This window comes from Hypanus sabinus, unplaced genomic scaffold (genome assembly GCF_030144855.1).
Source record: "Hypanus sabinus isolate sHypSab1 unplaced genomic scaffold, sHypSab1.hap1 scaffold_1732, whole genome shotgun sequence".
Classification (NCBI taxonomy): domain Eukaryota; kingdom Metazoa; phylum Chordata; class Chondrichthyes; order Myliobatiformes; family Dasyatidae; genus Hypanus; species Hypanus sabinus.
In genome coordinates, this window is record NW_026779817.1 from 5001 (window position 1) to 26967 (window position 21967).

Genomic DNA, 21967 nt, shown 5'->3' on the forward strand with positions numbered 1-21967 from the left:
AATAGCACAAGAGCATTGAAGTAACAACACTCACAATGCCTCATAAAAGAGAAAATTATCTTAAGGATTGAAAATTTTGTAAATTAAAAGAATGAAAAGTGAGGGGGAAAAAAAAGAAACCCATTGGAGGTACAACCCCGGAGCCGTGCGTCATACAAAAAGCTTCTAAAAATAAACATCCAACCGCCAAAAAGAAAGAAGAGATATATCAAAAAAATTTACATTTAGATCGTGGAGGAAATCTATCAGTTAACTGAAATGATAATAATGAACAGATGAGCCCCATCTGTTCTCAAAATCAAATAAAAGTACAAAGGTTCGACTTCTAATTTTCTCCAAGACACAACATCACCTGAGAGAGCCATTGTGACAAAGTAGGAGCTGATATACCCTTCCATTTCAACAAGGTGGCCCTCCTAGCTGTCAATGTAAGAAACACCATGGATATTTTGAGGAATTATTCCAAAAAGCATAGTCAATTTATTAGGTTGTAAGTTGATTCTGAGTGCTTTAGAAATTGTCGAAAAGACTGACTTCCAAAACTGTTTTAATATAGAACTTCACCAGAACACATGTGTCAGTGTGGCTATCTCATTTTTACATCTATCCCAATACTTGTCAACATTGGGAAATATTTTCGGAAGTCTCTCCTTCGTCAAATGGTAATAATGTACAATTTTAAATTGAATCAGTGAATGACTAGCACAGATCGAAGAAGAGTTAACCAGCTTCAGAATCCATGTCCAATTCTGCCATATAAAAGAGAAATTGAGTTCCTTCTCCCAGTCCAGTTTAATCTGAAGTAAACGACGCTTATCCCTTTGTAATAATAAATTATAAATTCTTCCAACAGAACCTTTCAACGAGGGGTTCATATTCATAATAGTATCTAACAAATCGGCCTCCAATACGTAAGGAAAATTATTTAAATATTTTTGTAAAAAATGTCGAACTTGAAGATATTGTAAAAAATGTGAATATAAGAGAGAATACTTATCGACAAATTGTTCAAAAGACATCAATCTGCCTTCTTTAAATAAATCCAAAAACGAATTAATACCTTTATTTTTCCAAAGTAAAAAAAAAATTGCAACACTCCAAGAAGGTTTAAAAAAGTAATTATGATAAATTATACTACAAAGTTTAACCTTTTTAAGATTAAAAAAATTGCGGAACTGGATCCAAATTTGTAAAGAGTGCTTAACCACAGGATATAGGTTTAAATTAGCAACGTTAGCTAATTGTATAGGTAACTCCGAATAACGAAGTTAAATAAAACTGTTTCACAGCTCTCAGTTCCTGGTCTACCCATATTGGCTGTTCATTCCTATCAACCCAATGTAATCAGAAGGACATACACCGCGTTAACAGCCCAATAATACATTCATAGATTAGGCAAAGTGAGACCACCATCCTTTTTCAACTTTTGCAAATGACATTTACCAATTCTTGGTCTTTTATTATCCCAAATAAAAGATAGAATAATAGAACCAATCCGATCAAAAAAACTTCTTAGTAAACAAAAACAGGAAAATTCTGAAATAAATATAAAAATTTTGTTGATCGGAAGCAGACATTTTGCTTGCTTCTTCTGGAATAATCCCAAAAATTGCTGTAAGTGGATTAGGTTGAACATCCACATCTATAACTTTAGATAATATTCCAAACACATCCCTCCAAAAATTGTTTAAACTTGCACGTGACCAAAACATATGAGTTAGAGTAGCTACTTCTTCAGTACATCTGTCACAAATAGGGCTTATATTAGAAAAAATATGCACCAATTTATCTTTGGACATATGGGCCCTGTGTACTATCTAAAACTGAATTTAGATATGGCATGTACAGATAGGTGAATTATTGACTAAATAATAAATTTTCACTGATTATCTGAAAGTGAATGTTGAAGTTGTACTTCCCAGGTGTGTTGAACCCTGTCATTAGGCGACATGCGAGCATTCATTAACTGTTTATAAAGGATTACTATTAATTGTTTTTGACAAGGTTTAAACAGAAAAATAGCATAAGCCAAATTTAAAGAGCAGGCCAAGGGATAAATTGGTTAAAAAATCATGTAAAAAATTCCCAACCTGTAAATATCTGAAAAATGTGTATTAGAGATATCATATTTGTCTATTAACTGTGAAAAAGACATTAAACAGTCTTGTAAAAACAAACCTAAAAAAGTCCACTAAAGGAGGAAAATTGGCTTTATAAAGATACTGATATTTTTTAGTAATTATAACCCCTAAATGTCTAAAAGAATCCATAACTTTAAAAGGAATATTATCATATATAGAGACAGATTCATTTAAAGGAAGTAATTCACTTCTACTAAAACTTATTTTGTATCCTGAAAGGTCTCAGATTTAGTCATATAATTTTAGCAAAGCAGGAATAGATTATTCAGGCTTGGATATATATACCAATAAATCATCAGTGTAAAGAGAGATCTTGTGCATGGTCTCATTCACAAAAATCCCATGTATATTTTCGGCTTCACAAAGAGCAATAGCAAGGGGCTTGAATCTTAATTTACATAACAAAGGACTTAATGGACAAGCTTGGCTTGTCCCCCGTGATAGCTGAAAAAAGGAGACCTAGTTATTAGTCATAACAACAGCAATAGGAGCTTTATATATCATTTTTATCCAATTATTAAAATTAATACCAAAACCAATTTTTTCTAAAGTATTAAATAAATATTTCCATTCGATTCAATAAAATACTTTTTCAGCATCCAAAGATATAAGGCATTGTGGAGTTTTAGAAGAAGGTGAATGTATAATGTTAAATAATCTCCGAATATTTGAGAGAGAATAATGACCCTTTATAAAGCCTGTTTGATCTTTAAAAATGATTTTACCCAAAATACTCTCCAACAGATTGGCCATTATCTTTAAGTGAATATTAGCATCAACATTCAATAATGAAATAGGTCTGTATGAGGCACAACAAGAAGGATCTTTATTCTTTTTGAGAATTAAAGAAATACAAGCTTCATAAAAAGTAGAGGGTAAAAAGATTCTTTAAACATCTCCAACATATATGGAGAAAGCAATTTTCCAATTTTTTTATAAAATTCTACAGGATAACCGGCAAGTCCCGGGGCCTTACCAGATTGCCTTGAGAAAATAGCTTTATGAATTCTGGATTCAGTAATTTAGGCATCCAGAGTTTTTTGATCCTCAACAGAAATCTTAGGGAAAGCAATCATTCGTAAAAAAAAAACAACACATTCATTTCAGAAGAGTCCACTGGACATTGAGATTTATAAAGTTCAGTATAAAAGTCTTGAAAAATCTTATTAATTTCTTCATAATCCCGAGCCAGGGTACCAGCTTTTCTACGAATTTTCAAAATTTGCCTCTTGGCTCCGGCTGATTTTAATTGAAATGCGAGTAGTTTATTATTTTTATCTCCAAACAAATAAAATTGGGTCTTTAACTTAAGTAGATAAACTTCAATTGAATGCGTTAATAATAGGTTATATTATGATTGAAGTTCCACCCTTTTTTTAAATGTCAATATTAGGGTAAGTCACATAGATATTATCTAAATCTTTAATTTGTTTTGAAATTTTATCTAATTTTGCTTTAGCCTGTTTTTTTAAGTTTAGTTGAATAAGAAATAATCTGACCACATAAAAATGCTTTGAATGTATCCAATATAATTAATTTAGACATACCACTTATATCATTAAAAAGTAAAAAATTCTTTAATCTGGCTTTTGATAAAACTGATAATGTCAGAGCTTTGCAATAAAGTCTGAGACATGTGCCATGGTGGACGGCCAAAAATGTCATCATCAAATTCAAAGGACAAACTCAAAGGCGCATGCTCAGGTATAGCAATAGTGTCATACTCACAGTTTTTAACATTAGGCAAAAGACAGGGATCAACTATAATATAATGAATCCTTGAATATATTTTATAAACATGGAAAGAAAAACAATATTCTCTGTTATCAGGGTGTAAATGCCTCCATAATTCGATCAACCCAAAATTGGTCAAAAAAGAGTTAATAACTGATGCAAAATGATTTGGAAGTCATTGATTAGTTGAGCTCTTATCAGTCATAGGATTTAAGCAACAGTTAAAATCCCCACCCACTAACAACATATACTCATTTAAATCTGGCAGTAAAGCAGATATTTTTTTTTAAAAAAGCAGGATCATCTAAATTAGGACCATACAAATTAACCAAAACAACCTTTCTATTACAAGTCACTCCTTTAACAATTAAAAATCTACCATTAGAATCTGACCTAATGAGGACCATTATCCTCTTGAGTAAATATATTAGATTTAATAAAGATAGACGCACCCTTACTTTTGCTCTGAGAAGTAGCATGGAGCTGTTTTCCATTCCACCAGCGAAAAAATCTATTTTGATCTCCTGCCTTGTTATGCATCTCCTGAGCAAAAATTATATCAGTTTGGAACCGATTAATAATTTTAAGTCTTTTTTGTTTAATAGGATAATTCCAACCACGTATATTCCAAATGATTACATGAATCCATTTAACTGCCATACTATAATTTTATTCTAATTTACTTTATACATGTGCAGAACACATACCAATACGGGATTATCAAAGATGGCAGTGATGAAGAATAAAGCCAGATAGAAAATACGCATGCTCTGGAACCACCCAATGGGGAAAAAAAAACTCCTAACTTTAAACCCACCCACCCTCCCAAAAGCCTGAAAAAAAGGCAAGTGAACTAAGATAGATACAAAGACATGGGCCACTCTGTTGTTCTCATCTCTGCCTCCCCCCAGCCAGTACATAAAATAAATAAAATGACCTTGCAAGAAAGACAGTAAAGTCTCAACAAAGGAGAGTGTTTACATTCTATCATGTGTTAAACAGTAAAAGAACCAAAATAACATAATCCCTTATAGAGAATAGCCAGCCCCATCTTAAGTTTAGCTTTAAATCCCTAAGAAAACTTTAAATTCAGTTATAGGGCGCTATAATAAAACAGATTAAAAAAAGTTAATAGTATACTTAACTGATCTAAATTGATGGAAATATTAATTAGTAAAATCATAGTAACTTAACCCTCCCAGATAAATATATAAAAAGAAACCCTGTTGGTAGAAAAAAAACTACCAGTTAGTAATTTAAGAAATAACAAAAAAATCAAACCAAATATTAGATAAAAGGAACAAATCCTATTGTCCTCTTTTCTCAGTCAAATATGTAATTAACCATTTAAACAGTCAAACTTGATCCGTAAATGTTCTTTCCAAACAAAAATCCAATAGGATGTAATGATGAGCAGGTTTTCTTTTCTTCTTTTATTAATCTGTCAATGAAATATCCAAATAGCCTTCATATATCTTCTTTTCGTAGTGTGAGTAATATACAGATAAACAAACAGCTTTTCAGATAGTTCATTCAGTAGTAACGTCAGTGGTGGTGACAGGTATAGCCTGGACAAAATCGAGCTCGACTTTTGGGTCAAAGAAAGTACATGGGGAAGAATTAGGAGGAAAACCTTTCATTCTTGTCAGGTAACTCAAAGAGGGAAATCATTTCTTATCATATGCTTGTTTCATTACCAAAGCAAATCTTGCTCTTTGTTCCATTACTTCTTTTGGATAATCTTCGTAAAAATGGAGCTCAGACTCACTGAATCTGAAAACTCTGTTTTCTTGCCTGTCGCATTATTTGATCTTTTATTTTAAAGTGATGAAAACAAGCCAAAACAGATCTTGATCTGGTTGAGTCTTTAAATTTCGAAGTGGACAGCCTGTGTGCTCTTTCAATAGCAAGTAGCTGTGATGAAATAGTCAGAAATAGATCATGAAAGAGCTTACCAAAGTAAACCATTATGTCTCCATTTTCAGCTCCTTACTGCAATCCAATGATTCGTATGTTGTTTCTGCGAGACCTAGTTTGCAAATCAATAATCTTATTAACGATTTTTTTCCAAACAGGTTATAGTTTCAGACAGTTTTTGCTTAGTTAACTTCAATTCCTCTTCATGATTAGTAACTTGAGTTTCCATATCTTTAAGTTTTCCCAGAAATAAGTTCATTTCATTATATTCTTTTCCAGTTGATCTTTAATTGCCTTATTCTGATCTTGAATTGATTTCAGTGTCCGAACAATATCTTCAGCCCATGATGGCATTTCATCAGATCTTTCCTTCGATGTCTTTCCTTTTTCATTACCTTTGTCAGTAGGTTCATGCAGATTCTTCCCACTTCTCGTAGACATAAACATGTCACTCCCCTTCAAGAATCAGCAATTAAAAATTTGAAATTCAAAATTTAAGCTGTGAGCGGGAGAGAAAACTAAGAGCAGCACAGAATTAGTGCTACTCCATCGACAGACAGAGGCAGTCTCCATTCACCTGTAATATTAGTTCCGTTCGGGGTTGATAGGCATTCGAAAGCCCAGTTCCAATGATATGTCAAAGCTCGTTGCATTCGATTTTGGTCATTGTCAGGCCTATCCATATTATTTGTTAATGATGTTGGCTAACTTAGTTGGTAAGCATTGGAGCAGTAAGACATTAAATTGGAGGGGCAGATTCCCATCATTAAAGGCTTGGTCTCCTAAGAAAGTGCTTTAGCAGGCCACAAAACTCATACAGTGTCGATATGCCAGACATGGGTTCGGGATTCCATGTTTCCCTATCAGTTGTAACTTTAGACTGACATTCCTGCCTTTCTCTCCTATGTAGACCGGCCTTGGTTTGCTTACGCTGTTTTTCCTGCTGTCATTTTCGGCGCCCATCCATCCATTCATGCTCTGTTTGTAACGTCTCCCAAACTTTGGTGTTCCTTCTGCAGTACTTACCTCTATCCTAGTGGTCGCCAACCTGTTGATTGTGATCGACTAGTCTGCTTTTGAGATTTCCCCAGTAGATCCTGGGAAAAGGGAAGAAAGGAAGAAACTGTTGAGAGATTGTTCCCGGGTTGTGGGGTTTTAGTTCCATTTTTTCTACATGCGTGTAACTCCCCCGCACTACACAGTATACTTCAGTGGTCCCCAACCACTGGGTCGCGAGGAAATAACATGAGTCAGCTGCACCTTTCCTCATTCCCTGTCAGCCCACTGTTGAACTTGAGTGCACGCGAGGTCATCAGTCGCCGAACCGCAGTGACACCCTCATGCCAGAGATCACCAGTTGGCCTCGGGCGGCCGGTGGGAAGTGCCGTCACTACTGGCCTGGAGTGCTGCCTCTAAACCTGTTTAGCACACTGAATGTTCGTGGGGAATCTGGTGCTAAAATATTTGCCGTCGACCTAATTCGGGCTCAGCGTTTCATAGGTATCAGAGCAGCTACCATGCTGTGATCTAATGAAACAAACTTTTGTCGGCTGATAGGTCCTACAAGGGGGGTCGGGCGCGTGCCCTGTCACACTCCTTGCTCGGTCGGTCACTCTCTCCAGACTGTGTCTACCACGGCCCCAGCACAGGGACCTCCGGCCCTGACATTGTCCTCTCACCCGACCCACGACCAACCAAACCAAGCCAAGGCATCTGGCGGAGGGCGGGCAGGAGGCTGTCCAATGAGGCAATGAAGCCCTCAAATCTGCTTCGGTACCCCGAGTCCAAGCACCCTGCACTTAAATGCAAATGCGTTGAGTTTTTTCAGCGGAGAAAACGTGAGCAGCACGGGACAGAAGCTAAGTGCCGAGAGGCGCGAAAACGATATTACGGAATAGACTGAACATAAGGAACCTGCTTCGAGTATCGCTGTATCCCTATCGTGGTTCACACCCCCACCCACCCCATCCCCCGTCAGCCGGTCCGCAAGAATATTGTCAATATTAAACTGGTCTGCGGTGCAAAAAAAGGGCGGGTGCCCTAGCGTTTATACATTATTTCTACTTCCAGGTTGTGGGGTTTTATTTCCGGTCTTTTCTGCCCTCCTGCGCATGCGTGTAACTAATTGATCTGGGTCGATCTTGCATTTTAGTAAGGCCAAGGTAGGGGATCTTGGGCTTAAAATGGTTGCTGACCACTACTCTATCCCTTTATCACATGCATTATTCCTCCAACTTGCTGATAATATACTGTTCCACTTTAAGGGTATGTCACATATGGAATTTATTCCAGTTAGCCAAGGATTTCTTTCTACGCCACTGTGTGGTGTTGGAAAATCATGTACAAGGCAAGTTACAGCAGTAGTTTGCCATTGCCTTCTGCTGGGTCAGTTGTTTTGTTCACCAGCTCTAACCCAGCACAGATGCAACAGTGTAAGGGAGTCGGCTGGATTCGAACTCGGGACCTCTTGCCTCTAAGTCCAACGCTGAAGCCACTATGCCACCATTGGAATAGCCAGCAAAGTTCTGCTTTACAACTGCCATTTCCTTCCATTCCCTTTTCAACAATTTCCACTTCTTTCCTCAGTTCTTTATCCAAATCAAATTTACTGCTTGTTCTCATGAGATAATAACCCAGGCTCCTGCACCCTCCCCCATCCGTGGCCACATTTTGTTCCCCAATTTCTTATTCAGCACTGCACTCAACATTCACAAATATTTTTCCTTGTCTGATGAACTCTCACACAAATTGTGTCGGGCTGCTGCTGGCCCACTCGTATCAATCGACTGCAATTGACCAGTGGTCTCTAAGTAATTTATTGGGCACAAAGCCTCCTGCTCAATAAACAATGAGATAAATGTACCCGGCTGGCACCTCCTGCTTAATGGATGAATGTACCTGGCATGTCTGCCTCCTGGCCACTTAGTAAAATTTTGCCTACCTTATACAAATCTCCCAACAAATTCTTTCCTGATCCTGTCAAGGTATGTGATCAGCCTTGAGTGAGGCACCATACGTCCAAAGGAACTAACGGTGAGTGACAAATACCCATTGGGCTCCCTTTCGGTCTCCGCAGTCACCAGAGTGGTCCAGCTGCTTACTCAGCCCGTCTGCTTGGCACTACCTATATTGGGATGCTGTTCATGATGCCAAATGTTAAAGTTGAATCTGAATAAAACTCAGGAGACCAGCTTCTTATCGACGCCATGGTTTATTGTGCATTCAAATGCCTGCAGGAGTTTTGAGACCCAGTTGTCAAAGGGGAGCACTGCCACCTTCTGACAAGTCGAATGACTTGGGTTACAGCCATATATTTATAAATAGTACATCCCATACATTAATATTGCAAGATGTTATTTGAACTGGCACACACACTAAGTGTGTTGATGCAAAACTTAATTACTTAGATAACAGAGTTTGGTTTTAATTATAGATGAGTGAACTGTCCAGTCCTTATCAGTTATTCCCTTTGCAAGGCCCTGACTTAATTACAAACATGTTCATTCCTGTCCCTATCAGTGAGTCCTCCTCCAAGGATACTCACAACAAGGATACAATGTATAATCTTATCAGCTCTCAATGTGTCTCTCTGCAAGCCACAGAGAACGGGTAATGAGTCTGTCTTAGCTAAATGCTGAAGACGGAGTTCACCAGTTCAAAATTCCTATTCACTCCCAATTATTCTTTTAGCCAGAGGTTACACAGGTTCAAAATGAATTTTTTATATACCCTTAATTCGTCAGGAGGGTTCAGTGGAAATCTTTATGCCCAATATAGAAACTGGTGTTACCTGTGTGTATTGTGGCAATGCAAGAGGTGCTGGAGAATTTGTAAGTGGGAAGAAGTGGAGTAATATTTGCAAATCTGACTTTTTAAAGCATAATTTAGCAAGCAAACCACATATGGGCAATATGCAAAAGCTTTGATGAGAAAATCCTTCATTACCCGTTACAGGCCTGCTACATAGGTTGTGTGAGAGCGCAGATGAACTCGATCAAACCCAGGGGAGATCAAAGTACTTCTCAACAGTGATTTGCTAGCTGTGAAAACAATTACCTCTCTGTATAAAATTTACTGTGCACATGTCACCGAGTTAAAAATAGTGCACAGTACAGGATTTGAGTGCACACTGGTCATTACAAATTAGAGGGGGCATTGGTGGGAAGGTGGTGAGACCTCCAGTGTCCCTGATGTCCTCACCTACAAGATGTGCACCCTGTACGTTAAGGAGATGGAACCTGAAATGGATGAATTCCGGATCATCTGGGAGTTGGAGAGGGTGATAGATATGACATGAAGAGAGGTGAGTTACACCCAAGGAGCAGGACACAGGAAACTGGGAGAAAGTCAGGAAGGGGAATGAGGTTAAATAGCCATTGCGGAGAACTCTTGTGCCCATCAAACACAACAAAAGGTAGACCACTTTAGAAACTGGTGGTGAAGGGGATTACCTGACAGAGAAAAGTCAAAGGGGTGATAGGGGATTCATTAGTTAGGGGAACAGAACAAGAGGGGACTGATATCCAAGTGGTAAGGCATGCTAGTGCTAGTGAGGGTGAAGCGGGAGATGTGGTTAAAATAAGCTGTAAGGGGAATGGGAGCCAGAATGACCAAACAGTTAATTGAGAGGGTGAATTGAATTGAATTGACTTTATTAGATACATACTTCATAAACATGAGGAGTAGAAATCTTTATGTTATGTCTCCATCTAAATGTGCAATGTGCAATTTATGGTAATTTATGATAGATAGTTTATACATAGGACAGTCAATATAACATCGAAATGCAATTGTATCAGCATGAATTAATCAGTCTGATGACCTGGTGGAAGATGATGTCCCGGAGCCTGTTGCTCCTTTTGCTGTGATACCGTTTCCTGGATGGTGGCAGCAAGAACAGTTTGTGGTTTTGGTGAATTTGGTCCCTGATTTCCTTTGGGCCCTTTTTATACACCTGTCTGTGTAAAGGTACTGAATAGTGGAAAGTTCACCACTACGGATGTGCTGGGCTGTCCGCAACACTCTCTGAGGTTTCCTGCAATTAAGGAAAGTACAGTTCCCATACCAGGCAGAGATGCAGCCAGTCAGGGTGCTCTCAATTGTTTCCCTGTAGAAAGTCCTCAGAATTTTGGTCCCCATCTCCAACTTTTTCAACTATCTGTGGTGACAGAGGTACTGCTGTGCTCTTTTCACAACACAGCCGGTATGTACAGACAATGTAAGGTGCTTTGTGATGTTTATACCGAGGAACCTAAAGCTGTTCACCTTCTTAACCCCAGATCCATTGATGTCAACAGGGGTTATCCTGTCTCCATTCTTCCTGTCGTCCACAATCAGCTCCTTTGTTTTTGTGACAATGATGGAGGGTTTGTTTCCTTGACACCAGTCAGATGTTCAGATCATAGATAGATTCAGCAGTTAGATGGTTGAGCCTGGTGCAATGAATGTGCTGAGCTGTGTATATCACAATGCAAGAAGCATCGTAGGAAAGCCAGATGAGCTCAGGTAGGGAATTATGATATTGTAACCAATATTGGGACTTGGTTGCAGCCAACAGTCTCAGGGATTTAGAGGAACAAATTTGTAGAGAGATTGCAGACCATGCCAATAAACAAAAAGGTTGATTCAGTAAGTGATTTTAACTTTCCACATATTGACTGGGACTCCTAAACTGTAAAGGACTAGATGAGGTAGAGTTTGTCATATGTGCCCTTAATCAATACGTAGAATTCCTGATGTAGAAGTGTGCAATAAGCTGTTAGGAAATGATCAGGGCTGGTGACAGAAATTAGTGATCATAATGCCATGAGATTCAAAGTAAATATGGAAAAAGAGAGGTCTGGACCACGGGATGAGATTCTAAAATGGAGAAAGGTCAATTTTGATGGTATCAGAAAGGATCAGACAAGTGTGGTTTGGGACAGGTTGTTTCCTGGCAAAGGAGTACCTGTAAGTGGGAGGTCTTCAGATGTGAATTTTTGAGAATGCAGAGTTTGTATGTGCCTGCCAAAATGAAAGTTGAAAGGTAACTGGTCCAGGGAACCTTGGTTTTGAAGAGAAATTGAAGCCTCGTATATATTATTCCACTAAATGCCTCAGACTGTTGGGTGCTACCGAGACCCATTAATGACTACAAGTCATAATTCCACGCACTGAGCTCATCTGAATTTTTTTGTTGTCTTTTGGTTTCTCAAAGCTTCCGAATATTTGTTCTTTTGTTTGCCCTCTCTTTGACATTTATGTTGGCTCTGGCTTCTCATTTTAGCCACAGTTCTGTCCTCCTGTCTTTCTGATGCTTCCACTTCTGTGGAATCACTCAGGTCCCAAATTGCTCCAGAAACTCCAGCCACTGCTGCTCAATTGTCACTCCTACCCTTTCCCTTCCAAACAAGTTTGGCCAGCTTCTCTGCCATATAAACATGGAGAAGTTCAGTAAAGAAACAGGCTATTTGTCCCATCTAGTCAATGCCAAAAAAGCATTTAAACTTGCAGTGCGATCTGGACCAGCTGGCAAAATGGTTTGAGAAATGGAAAAAGGAATTTAATGCAGACAAGTGTGAGTTGTTGCACTTTGGTCTGACCTACCGAGGGAGGTCTTTCACAGTGACTGGTCGGGCACGGAGGAGTGTTGTAGAAGAAAGGGACCTGTTGTAGAAGAAAGTCCTTAATTCACTGAAAGTGGTATCACAGTTAGATAGAGATGGAAGGGAAGATTTTAGCCCAATGGCCTTCATGAACAAAAGTACTGACAACAATAGATGAATGTTATGTTGACTTGTAGAAAACATTGGTGAGGCCTAATTTGGAGTACTGAGTACAGTTTTGGTCACCAACCTACAGGAAAGATGTAAGGACTTTGAAAGAGTTCAGAGAAAATTCACAAGGATGTTGCCAGGTCTGGAGTACTTGGGTTATAAGGAAAGATTGAACAGGTCAGGACTTTATTCCTTGGACTGTAGGAGATTGAGGGGAGATTTGATTGTGATAGAGGGGCATAGATAGTGTAAATGCAAGCTGGCTTTTACCACTGAGATGGGGTGGGAGTACAACCAGAGGCCATGGGTTAAGGGTGAAAGGTGAAATGTTAAGGGGAATATGAGGGGAAACTTCTTCACACAGACAGTCATCGGGGTGTGGAATGAGCAGCCAGCTCAAGAGGTGCATGCGAGCTCAATTTCAACATTTCAGAGGTTCATGTAGGTACCTGGATGGTAGGGGTATGGGAGTGGGCAGTTTAAATAGTTTAGCACAGACTAGATGGCCCAAAGGGCCTGTTTCTGTGTTGTAATTTTCTACAAGAATGTGAAATATTACAAAAATTCACTCTGTCTTTTTAACAGTTGTGCAGACCAACCACTCACCTCAACAGGAATTTTTAATATGGCATTAAAACTGTGGCACTTTACGTTAATAATACATAAAAGAAAATCCTAGATGCACATCAAGAAAGACTAATTGCATGAGACTGGTTTTGTTACTGTGGGGCCAGGCACCCATGCAGCTCAGCAGGAACAGGGAATAATACCAATGGAGAGAGTCTAACTCCACCAAGGTACAAATTGGAGATGACAGAAATGCCCCATTCTTATAGAAACAGGAAGAGCATCAAAGAATTGATGGTCATTCCAGATACCAGCACTCTGCCCAGTCAGGAGATGATTTCTCTGTCCAACTTGGGTAGAACCTCACTGAAACAGTGCGATACCAGGTCAAACCTTGGTAACTGAAGTAATCTCATCTGAAATGTTGTCCTACACCCATTGATGGATTTTGTAAATCTTTTTACAGGTTAAAAACAAGAAGGAATTTGTCTCCAGGAAGTTCAAACACGGCACACCAGTTTTGTTGTCTCTCTCTAGATATTTAAGGAGCAAGGGATTCAATCGACCATCCTTCCTGCTCAACTGTGGGGAGGGATTTATTCGGTCATTTGACCAACTGGCAACCCGTCATTTTACACAGGAGAAAGGCTGTTCACCCGTTCAGACAGTGGGAATGGATTCAGTCGGTTATCACAATTGAAGGTACATCAGTAATTTCACACTGGGCAAGGCCATTCACCTGTTCTGTGTGTGAGAAGGCGTTCAGTCGGTCTTCCCACCTGTGGACACACCAGTCAGTTCACACTGGGCAGAGGCTGGTCATCTGCTGAACATCTGGGAAAGGATTCACTCTGTCATCTGACCTAATGGCTCACCAGCGTGTTCACATTGGGGAGAAGCCATTCACCTGCCCAGTCTGTGGGAAGGGATTCACTCAGCCATCCACCCTACAGAGTCACCAGCGAGTTCACACTGGAGAGAGGCCTTTCACCTGCGCAGAATGTGGGAAGGGATTCACTAAGTCATCCACCTTACTGGTACATCAGCGAGTTCACACTGGGGAGAAGCCATTCAGCTGCTCAGTCTGTGGGAAGAGATTCACTCAGTCATCCCACCTACAGAGTCATCAGCGAGTTTACACCGGGGAGGGGCCGTTCACCTGCTCAGAATGTGGGAAGAGATTCACTTATTCATCCACCCTACAGAGTCATCAGCGAGTTCACACTGGGGAGAAGCCGTTCACCTGCTCAGAATGTGGGAAGAGATTCACTTATTCATCCACCCTACAGAGTCATCAGCGAGTTCACACTGGGGAAAAGCCGTTCACCTGCTCAGTCTGTGGGAAGGGATTCACTCAGTCAACCCACTTACAGAGACACCAGCGAGTTCACACTGGGGAGAAGCCGTTTACCTGCTCAGAATGTGGGAAAAGATTCACTGATTCATCCGCACTACAGAAGCATCAGCGATTTCACACTGGGGAGAAACCGTTCACCTGCTCAGAATGTGGGAAGAGATTCACTGATTCATCCACCCTACGGAAGCATCAGCGAGTTCACACTGGGGAGAAGCCGTTTACCTGCTTAGAATGTGGGAAGAGATTCACTCAGTTATTCAATCTACAGAGACATCATCGAGTTCACACTGGGGAGAAGCCTTTCACATGCTCAGTCTGTGGGAAGAGATTCACTGATCTATCCACCCTACTGAGGCATCAGCGAGTTCACACTGGAGAGAGGCCGTTCACCTGCTCAGAGTGTGGGAAGGGATTCACTCGGTCATCCCACCTACTGGCACACCAGCAAGTTCACATTGGGGAGAAGCCGTTCACCTGCTCAGTCTGTGGGAAGGGATTTACTCAGTCATCCAATCTACAGAGACATCATCGAGTTCATACTGGGGAGAAGCCGTTCATCTGCACAGTCTGTGGGAAGCGATTCACTGATCCATCCACCCTACTGAGTCATCAGCGAGTTCACACTGGGGAGAAGCCGTTCATCTGCTCAGAATGTGGGAAGAGATTCACTGATTCATCCACCCTACGGAATCATCAGCGAGTTCACACTGGGGAGAAGCCATTCACCTGCTCAGTCTGTGGGAAGGGATTCACTCAGTCATCCCACCTACAGAGACACCAGCGAGTTCACACTGGAGCGAAGCCGTTCACCTGCTCAGAATGTGGGAAGAGATTCACTGATTCATCCGCCCTACTTTGTCATCAGCGAGTTCACACTGGGGAGAAGCCGTTCACCTGCTCAGAATGTGGGAAGAGATTCACTGATACATCCACCCTACGGAAGCATCAGCGAATTCACACTGGGGAGAAGCCGTTTAACTGTTCAGAATGTGGGAAGAGATTCACTCAGTTATCCAATCTACAGAGACATCATCGAGTTCACACTGGGGAGAAGCCGTTCACGTGCTCAGTCTGTGGGAAGAGATTCACTGATCTATCCACCCTACTGAGTTATCAGCGAGTTCACACTGGAGAGAGGCCGTTCACCTGCTCAGAGTGTGGGAAGGGATTCACTCAGTCATCCCAACTACTGGAACACGTCAATTCATAGTGGGGAGTGGCCGTTGTTATGAATCCCTAGGTTTCGTTTGCTGTGGACTGTCATTTTAAGAGACAGAAATTAAGAAGTCTGACTTGCAGCTTGTTTACATCGCTCGCAGCTTGTTTCGTTTTAACCGAGGACACAGACACTCAGAGTCAGACGGAGACGGATGAAAAATGAAAGGATTGAAACCAGGGAAATAGTGGCCAAAGGTCACTGTTTAGAACATTCCTATGCCCACAAGGGTGGGTTAATTATCCATTCGCCATACATCGAATGTGTGGTTGTCACCTCATTTAACCCATAGGAGTGGATCTGATTTGGGATATCCTGTTTAGACCACTTATGTGTTAACCCTTGCCTGTGTGTGATGTGGTCATTCATTTGAAGATGATACCCCTCATGACAAGTCACATTCGGTGATAATTCGTATGTAGATTTGTAAAGATGATGGATAAAATCTACAGCAACTGTTCTCTCATTTTAACACTGTGGAACCTGCAGAACAGACAGACAGACAGACGTACTTTATTGATCCTGAGGAAAATTGGGTTTTGTTACAGCCGCACCATCCAAGGTAGTGTAGAAATATAGCAATATGAAACCATCAATAATTAAATAATAATAAGTTAATCTTTGCAAGTGGAAATAAGTCCAGGACCAGCATATTGGCTCAGGGTGTCTGACACTCCGAGGGAAGATTTGAAAAGTTTGATGGCCACAGGCAGGAATGCCTTCCTGTGATGCTCAGTGTTACATCTCGGTGGAATGAGTCTCTGGCTGAATGTATTCCTGTGCCTAACCAGTACTTTATGGAGCGGATGGGAGTCATTGTCTAAGATGGCATGCAACTTGGACAGCATTCTCTTTTCTGACATCACTGTCAGAGTGTCCAGTTCCACCCCCACAACATCACTGCCCTTATGAATGAGTTTGTTGATTCTGTTGGTGTCTGCTACCCTCAACCTTCTTTCCCAGCACACAACAGCAAACATGATAGCACTGGTCACCACAGCCTCGTAGAACATCCTCACCATCGTCCGGCAGATGTCAAAGGACCTCAGTCTCCTCAGGAAATAGAGATGGCTCTGACCCTTCTTGTTAACAGCCTGAGTGTTCTCTGAGCAGTCCAGTTTATTGTCAATTCGTATCCGCAGATATTTTTAATCCTCCACCATGTCCACACTGATGCCTTGGATGGAAACAGGGGTCACCGGTGCCTTAGCCCTCCTCAGGTCCACCACCAGCTCCTTAGTCTTTTTCACATTAAGCTGCAGATGATTCTGCTCGTACCATCTGACAAAGATTTCCACCATAGCTCTGCACGCAGCCTCATCTCCCTTGCTGTTCGACATAACTGCCTTCTCTTGACATTTACCCTAAATTACAAATATCTCTCCCATCACCTATTTTGTGGATAAACTGAACTTTCATACTTTACAATCTCAGGACTCCAAGCCTTGTTTCCCCTGAGCTCAATAGTTTGGGAGTTAAATTTACACACATATATACACATAACACTGTTAATTTTCGTTTAACTTGCTTAAGTTACTATATTATAAGTGGATACTAATAAGCATTGTGGTTTTCACATCAAAAACAGACTCCAGTAGTAGTCTGTTGCTGCTGGTTCGTTTCTGAAGCGTTACGGTTCTCCTGCATCTGGGTTATGATCAAATTTGAGGATTGATTAATTATCAATTTCATTGGGGAAAACTCTTTTGATTTATTTCTGTTTGGGAAATTTGCAGCAATGGATGTTGATCGATGTCAGGAAGCGCCAACCTCTGAGGCATTAGAGGACGCCAGAAGGGTTGAGTTGTTGAGTATTGCTGAAAGGTTAAAACTTGTTAAGGTGAAATTGACAATGAGGAGGGCACAGATGCAGAGGGTGATAGCTGAACATTATGTATCTGAGGGTGTGTTTAAAGTGGAGGAGTTGGAGGTGTTTCCTGGAAGTGAACCTCGTGAGCTTGAGCTCCAGTACAAGTGAGAAAAATTAAAGATTGAGGCTGCGGAAAGGCAGAGGCAGTTTGAGGCTAGAGAGGCAGAAAAACAGACAGAAAATTGTCTCATAAAGTGTGATAAAGGGAAAGGCTTAGCATGCCTATACTGCTTTGCCAGTTGATGAAGCAGCTGATTTTTTTTATACTGCACCAATCATCGCCACTGGGCTATAAACGTGCAGGAGCAGTGTGTGGTTCAGTGCTTTGCTCAAAAACACTCACACTGCCTCGGCTGAGGCTCGAAAACATGACCTTCAGATCACTAGTTCAACACCCTAACCAGCTGGCCACGCACCACACATTATGACCTAGTGAAGCAGGCTGTGCTCAAAGCTTATGAGTTGGTCCCAGAAGCATAAAGGCAAAAGTTTAGAAATTTGAAGAAACCTGTGAACCAGACTTATATGAAATTTGCTTATGAGTAATTTGTGTGTATTGCCCGCTGGTGCACATATAAAAATGTAAATGATGATTTTAACAGCTTGAACGAGTTGGTTTTAACTGAAGAATTCAATAAGAGTGTCCCTGATGACATAAAGACTTATTTAGATGGAAATGATGCTGCCACTATGCAGGAGTCTGCTAGATTAGCAGATCAGTTTGCTTCAACTCATAAGCGTATGGTTACCCTGAATAAGAGTTTCGAAAAGAGTAGCAGGGATGACCAGGGTAAACCAGAAATTAATGCTGGGATTTGTCACACTTGTCAAGTTTTGGCTAAACCTCATCAGGTCACCCCAGTGGCCCCACTGTGGTCTATACCTGCATTCTGTGAACCCTTTTCTAAAGTTATAGAGAATTATGTTGGCCCATTGCCAAAGACTAAAGCTGGCCATCAGTATCTGCTAACTATTATGTGTACTGCGTCCGGATTCCCAGAGACAATACTGCTCAGAAATATTAAAGATAAAACTGTGTCGAAGGCTCTTACTGAGTTTTTTTTTACTTTATTTGATTTGCCTCAAGAAATCCAGTCTGATCAAGGAAGTAATTTTACATCTGGGTTATTCCAGCAGGTAGTTTATGAACTGGGAGCAAAACAAATTACATCGTCTACATACCATCCGGAATCACAAGTGGCTTTAGAAAGATTTCACTCTACCCACAAAACAATGATTAAGACATACTGCGTTGAAAATGGAAACGACTAGGATGAAGGAATACATTTGCTTTTGTTCGCAGTAAGAGAGTCGGTTCGGGAATCATTGGGCTTTACTCCATTTGAACTCGTATTTGGACGCAGAGTGAGGTGACCTTTGACCTTGTAAAAGGAGCGGTGGATTGATGGGGATGTACATGTTAACTTGTTAGACTATGTTTTAAATTTCAAAAATAAACTACACCAATTCTGTGGTCTAGCGAGACAAAACTTAAAGATTTCTCAAAACAAAATGAAGTGTTGGTTTGATAAGCAGGGTTGTGAAAGAAAATACCAGGTGTGAGATAAGGTGCTTGCCTTATGTTGACGAATCCACTTCAGGTGAAATTCAATAGACCGTATGAAATAGTCTCTCAATTTAATGATGTGAATTATGTTATTACAACACACAACCTACGTCAACTAACACACCTGGCACACATAAATATGATAAAGCCTTGTTTTGACAATCAGGCACCATCTGTGAGTGTTGTTGTCAAAACATATGAATCTGGTAACACTGAGCTTGAAACAATTGACTCGTCTGAGACTTTTCACAAGCCAAACGTGGTCCCAGTTAGGCTAATGAACTCCGTTGTTCCAGAAAATATTGATAACAAGTTGGCTCATCTGCAGCCAAAGCAACAACAGCTGAAGGAATTAATTCTGAAGTTTAAAGATTTCTTTTGCGATGTTCGCAAGCAAACCACGGTCTCATTACATGATGCAGATATTGGTCAAGCCAAACCGATTAAACAACACCCATATCGCATGAACGTAGAGAATGTAAATTGGCTGAGCAATTGTTGTAAGCGTGGAAACAGATTCAGTAGGTCTCAGGGGCACAGATTATGGGAAGGTAAATGAAGTAACAAAAACAGATGCCTATCCTATCGCTAGGATAGATGATTGCATCGATAAAGTTGGAATAGCTAATTTCTTACAAAGATTGATCTGTTGACAGGGTATTGGTGTGTTCCATTGACGGACAGACATAGAGAAATTTCTGCCTTTGCGACACCATCTAGGTTGTATGAATACAATGTTTTGCTTTTTGGAAAGAAAAATGCTCCAGGAACATCCCAGAGAATGATTAATTTTGAAATTCGAGGGTTAGAACACACAGATGCCTATATTGATGACTTAGTCACAGGGAGTGACACTTGGGAAGAGCATATCTCTGATTGGTAAGAAGGCTCTTAGAAGGTTTCTGGGAATGGATGGATATTATCGTAAGTTCTGTAAGAACTTTGCTGCTCTCGCTCTTCCTCTGACTAATCTCCTGAAGAAGGGTGAAAAGTTTGTTTGGACTGAACCTTGTCAGGGGCATTTGATCGATTGAAAGATATTATTTGAGTTTAGGCCAATCAATGTAGTATTCTCAGCAAATTTAATTAGCAGATTGGAGCTGTGGGTGGCAACACAAGTCATGGGTGCACAGAGAGTAAAGGAGAGGGCCAAAGTGACAACCCTGTGGGGTATGTGTGCTGAGGGTCAGAGAGACAGAGGAGATGAAGCCCACTCTTACCACCTGCTGGTGATCTGACAGGAAGTCCAGGATCCAGCTACACAAGGCAGGGTGAAGGCCGAGGTCTCTGAGCTCCTTGTCGATACTTCATGCCTTTGTATGGCTACTGCTCTGCCCATGACTGCAAGGAACTGCAGAGAACTTTGGAGAGCAGAGAACATCAGAGAAACAAGCCTCCACTCCATGGACTCTCCCTACACTTCCCCTCCCTCGGAAAAGCAGGCCATGTACACAAAGAACCTCATTACCTGTACATTCTTCCTGCAAACCCGCTCCCCAATCGGGGAAGAGATACAAAAGCCTTAAAGTGCGTAACACCAGGCTGAAGGATGGCTTCCTATCTGCAGTTATAAGCCAAATGAATGATAAAATGGACTCGGCCTCACAATGTAACTCGACGTGACCCTGCACCATATGTCTATCTGCACTGCACTTTCTCTGCAGCCATAATACTTTGTTACAGTTATTTTTTTTGTTGTCTATGAGCTCAATGTACTGTTGTAATGTATCGATCTGTGTGGATGGTACATCAGGCAAGATTTTCACTGTAGCTCAGTACGTGATGATAATAAACAAATACACCACTTTAATTGTGTGGAAATATTAGACAGACTGAGCTTCTGCTCCGGAACCACAGAAGGAAACTGACCAGTTGTCATTTCTGTGGAAAGCAAATATATGGAAAATGCTTCAATCTCACATTACGATCTACAGTAACTGGGATCAGGTGACCGGCGGTGGCTCTCCCATATCAATATCAGAATCAAGTTTAATAGCACCGGCATATGCCAAGAAATTCGTTGTCTCTGCGGTAGCAGTAGAACCTAATTAACAAAAGATCTTAACAATTGTGACAAAGTATATATATATATATATAAAAAAAATGTAATAAGCTATTCTAATTGTGTAAATGTAATAATCTAATTTAATTGTGTGGAGCTATTTGATCCGGATCTCACTGCGTTCTCTGAAAGGGACAAAGGTGAAGCTGCATGTACACGTCGAGCAGTGACCCGCAAATGCTGCAGATCTGCAGAAAAACGTGAACAGGAAACGGGATCAGGTGACGGGTGGAGGGTCTCCCTCCTGAACTGGTGACTCTGCTCCTCGGCCCTAACATGCTGCCCGACCCATCCGCCGCATTCCCCACATTATTCCATATTTACACCAGATACATGTCTACTTTTCCACACCATATCTACCCCGATCCCTTTCCCTCCACCCCCAGGTCACAGAGTCACTGGCTCGATTCCCATCCCCTTTTTCAGAGACTGGGATCACTGGTTCAACCGGTAATGATGTTCTGCATTTCAATGTGTTCACCTCTCAGTCCTCGATTCTCTAAATGACATTTAGAGTTACCACATTTGATCTTTCTTCAGGTTATGACCCCACCTCTCCAGGGATCAGTCAAGTGGATCTTCATTGCACTCTCTATAACAAATACTCTCTAACCTCATTGTTTATGGAATTAATTTCCATCTTCTGCAGCTCCGTGTTGCCCCAACCATTGAGCTCCCACCCCTGTCACTATTTTCACCTTCCACCTCCCCCCTCACCTGAATCCACCTCTCACTCCCCAGCTCATGCCCCATCCCTACCCCTCACCTCTTTTCTCTATTT

The 21967-nt window shown here is 40.9% G+C and overlaps 1 protein-coding gene across 1 annotated transcript; it reads left to right on the top strand.

Moving 5' to 3' along the window:
• Nucleotides 1-13148: 13148 nt before the first annotated feature.
• LOC132387313 (gastrula zinc finger protein XlCGF26.1-like) lies at nt 13149-18786 on the top strand. Its single transcript, XM_059959672.1, has one exon. The coding sequence runs from the start codon at nt 13981-13983 to the stop codon at nt 15679-15681; it is 1701 nt and encodes a 566-aa protein (XP_059815655.1). The 5' UTR covers nt 13149-13980; the 3' UTR covers nt 15682-18786.
• Nucleotides 18787-21967: the final 3181 nt, after the last annotated feature.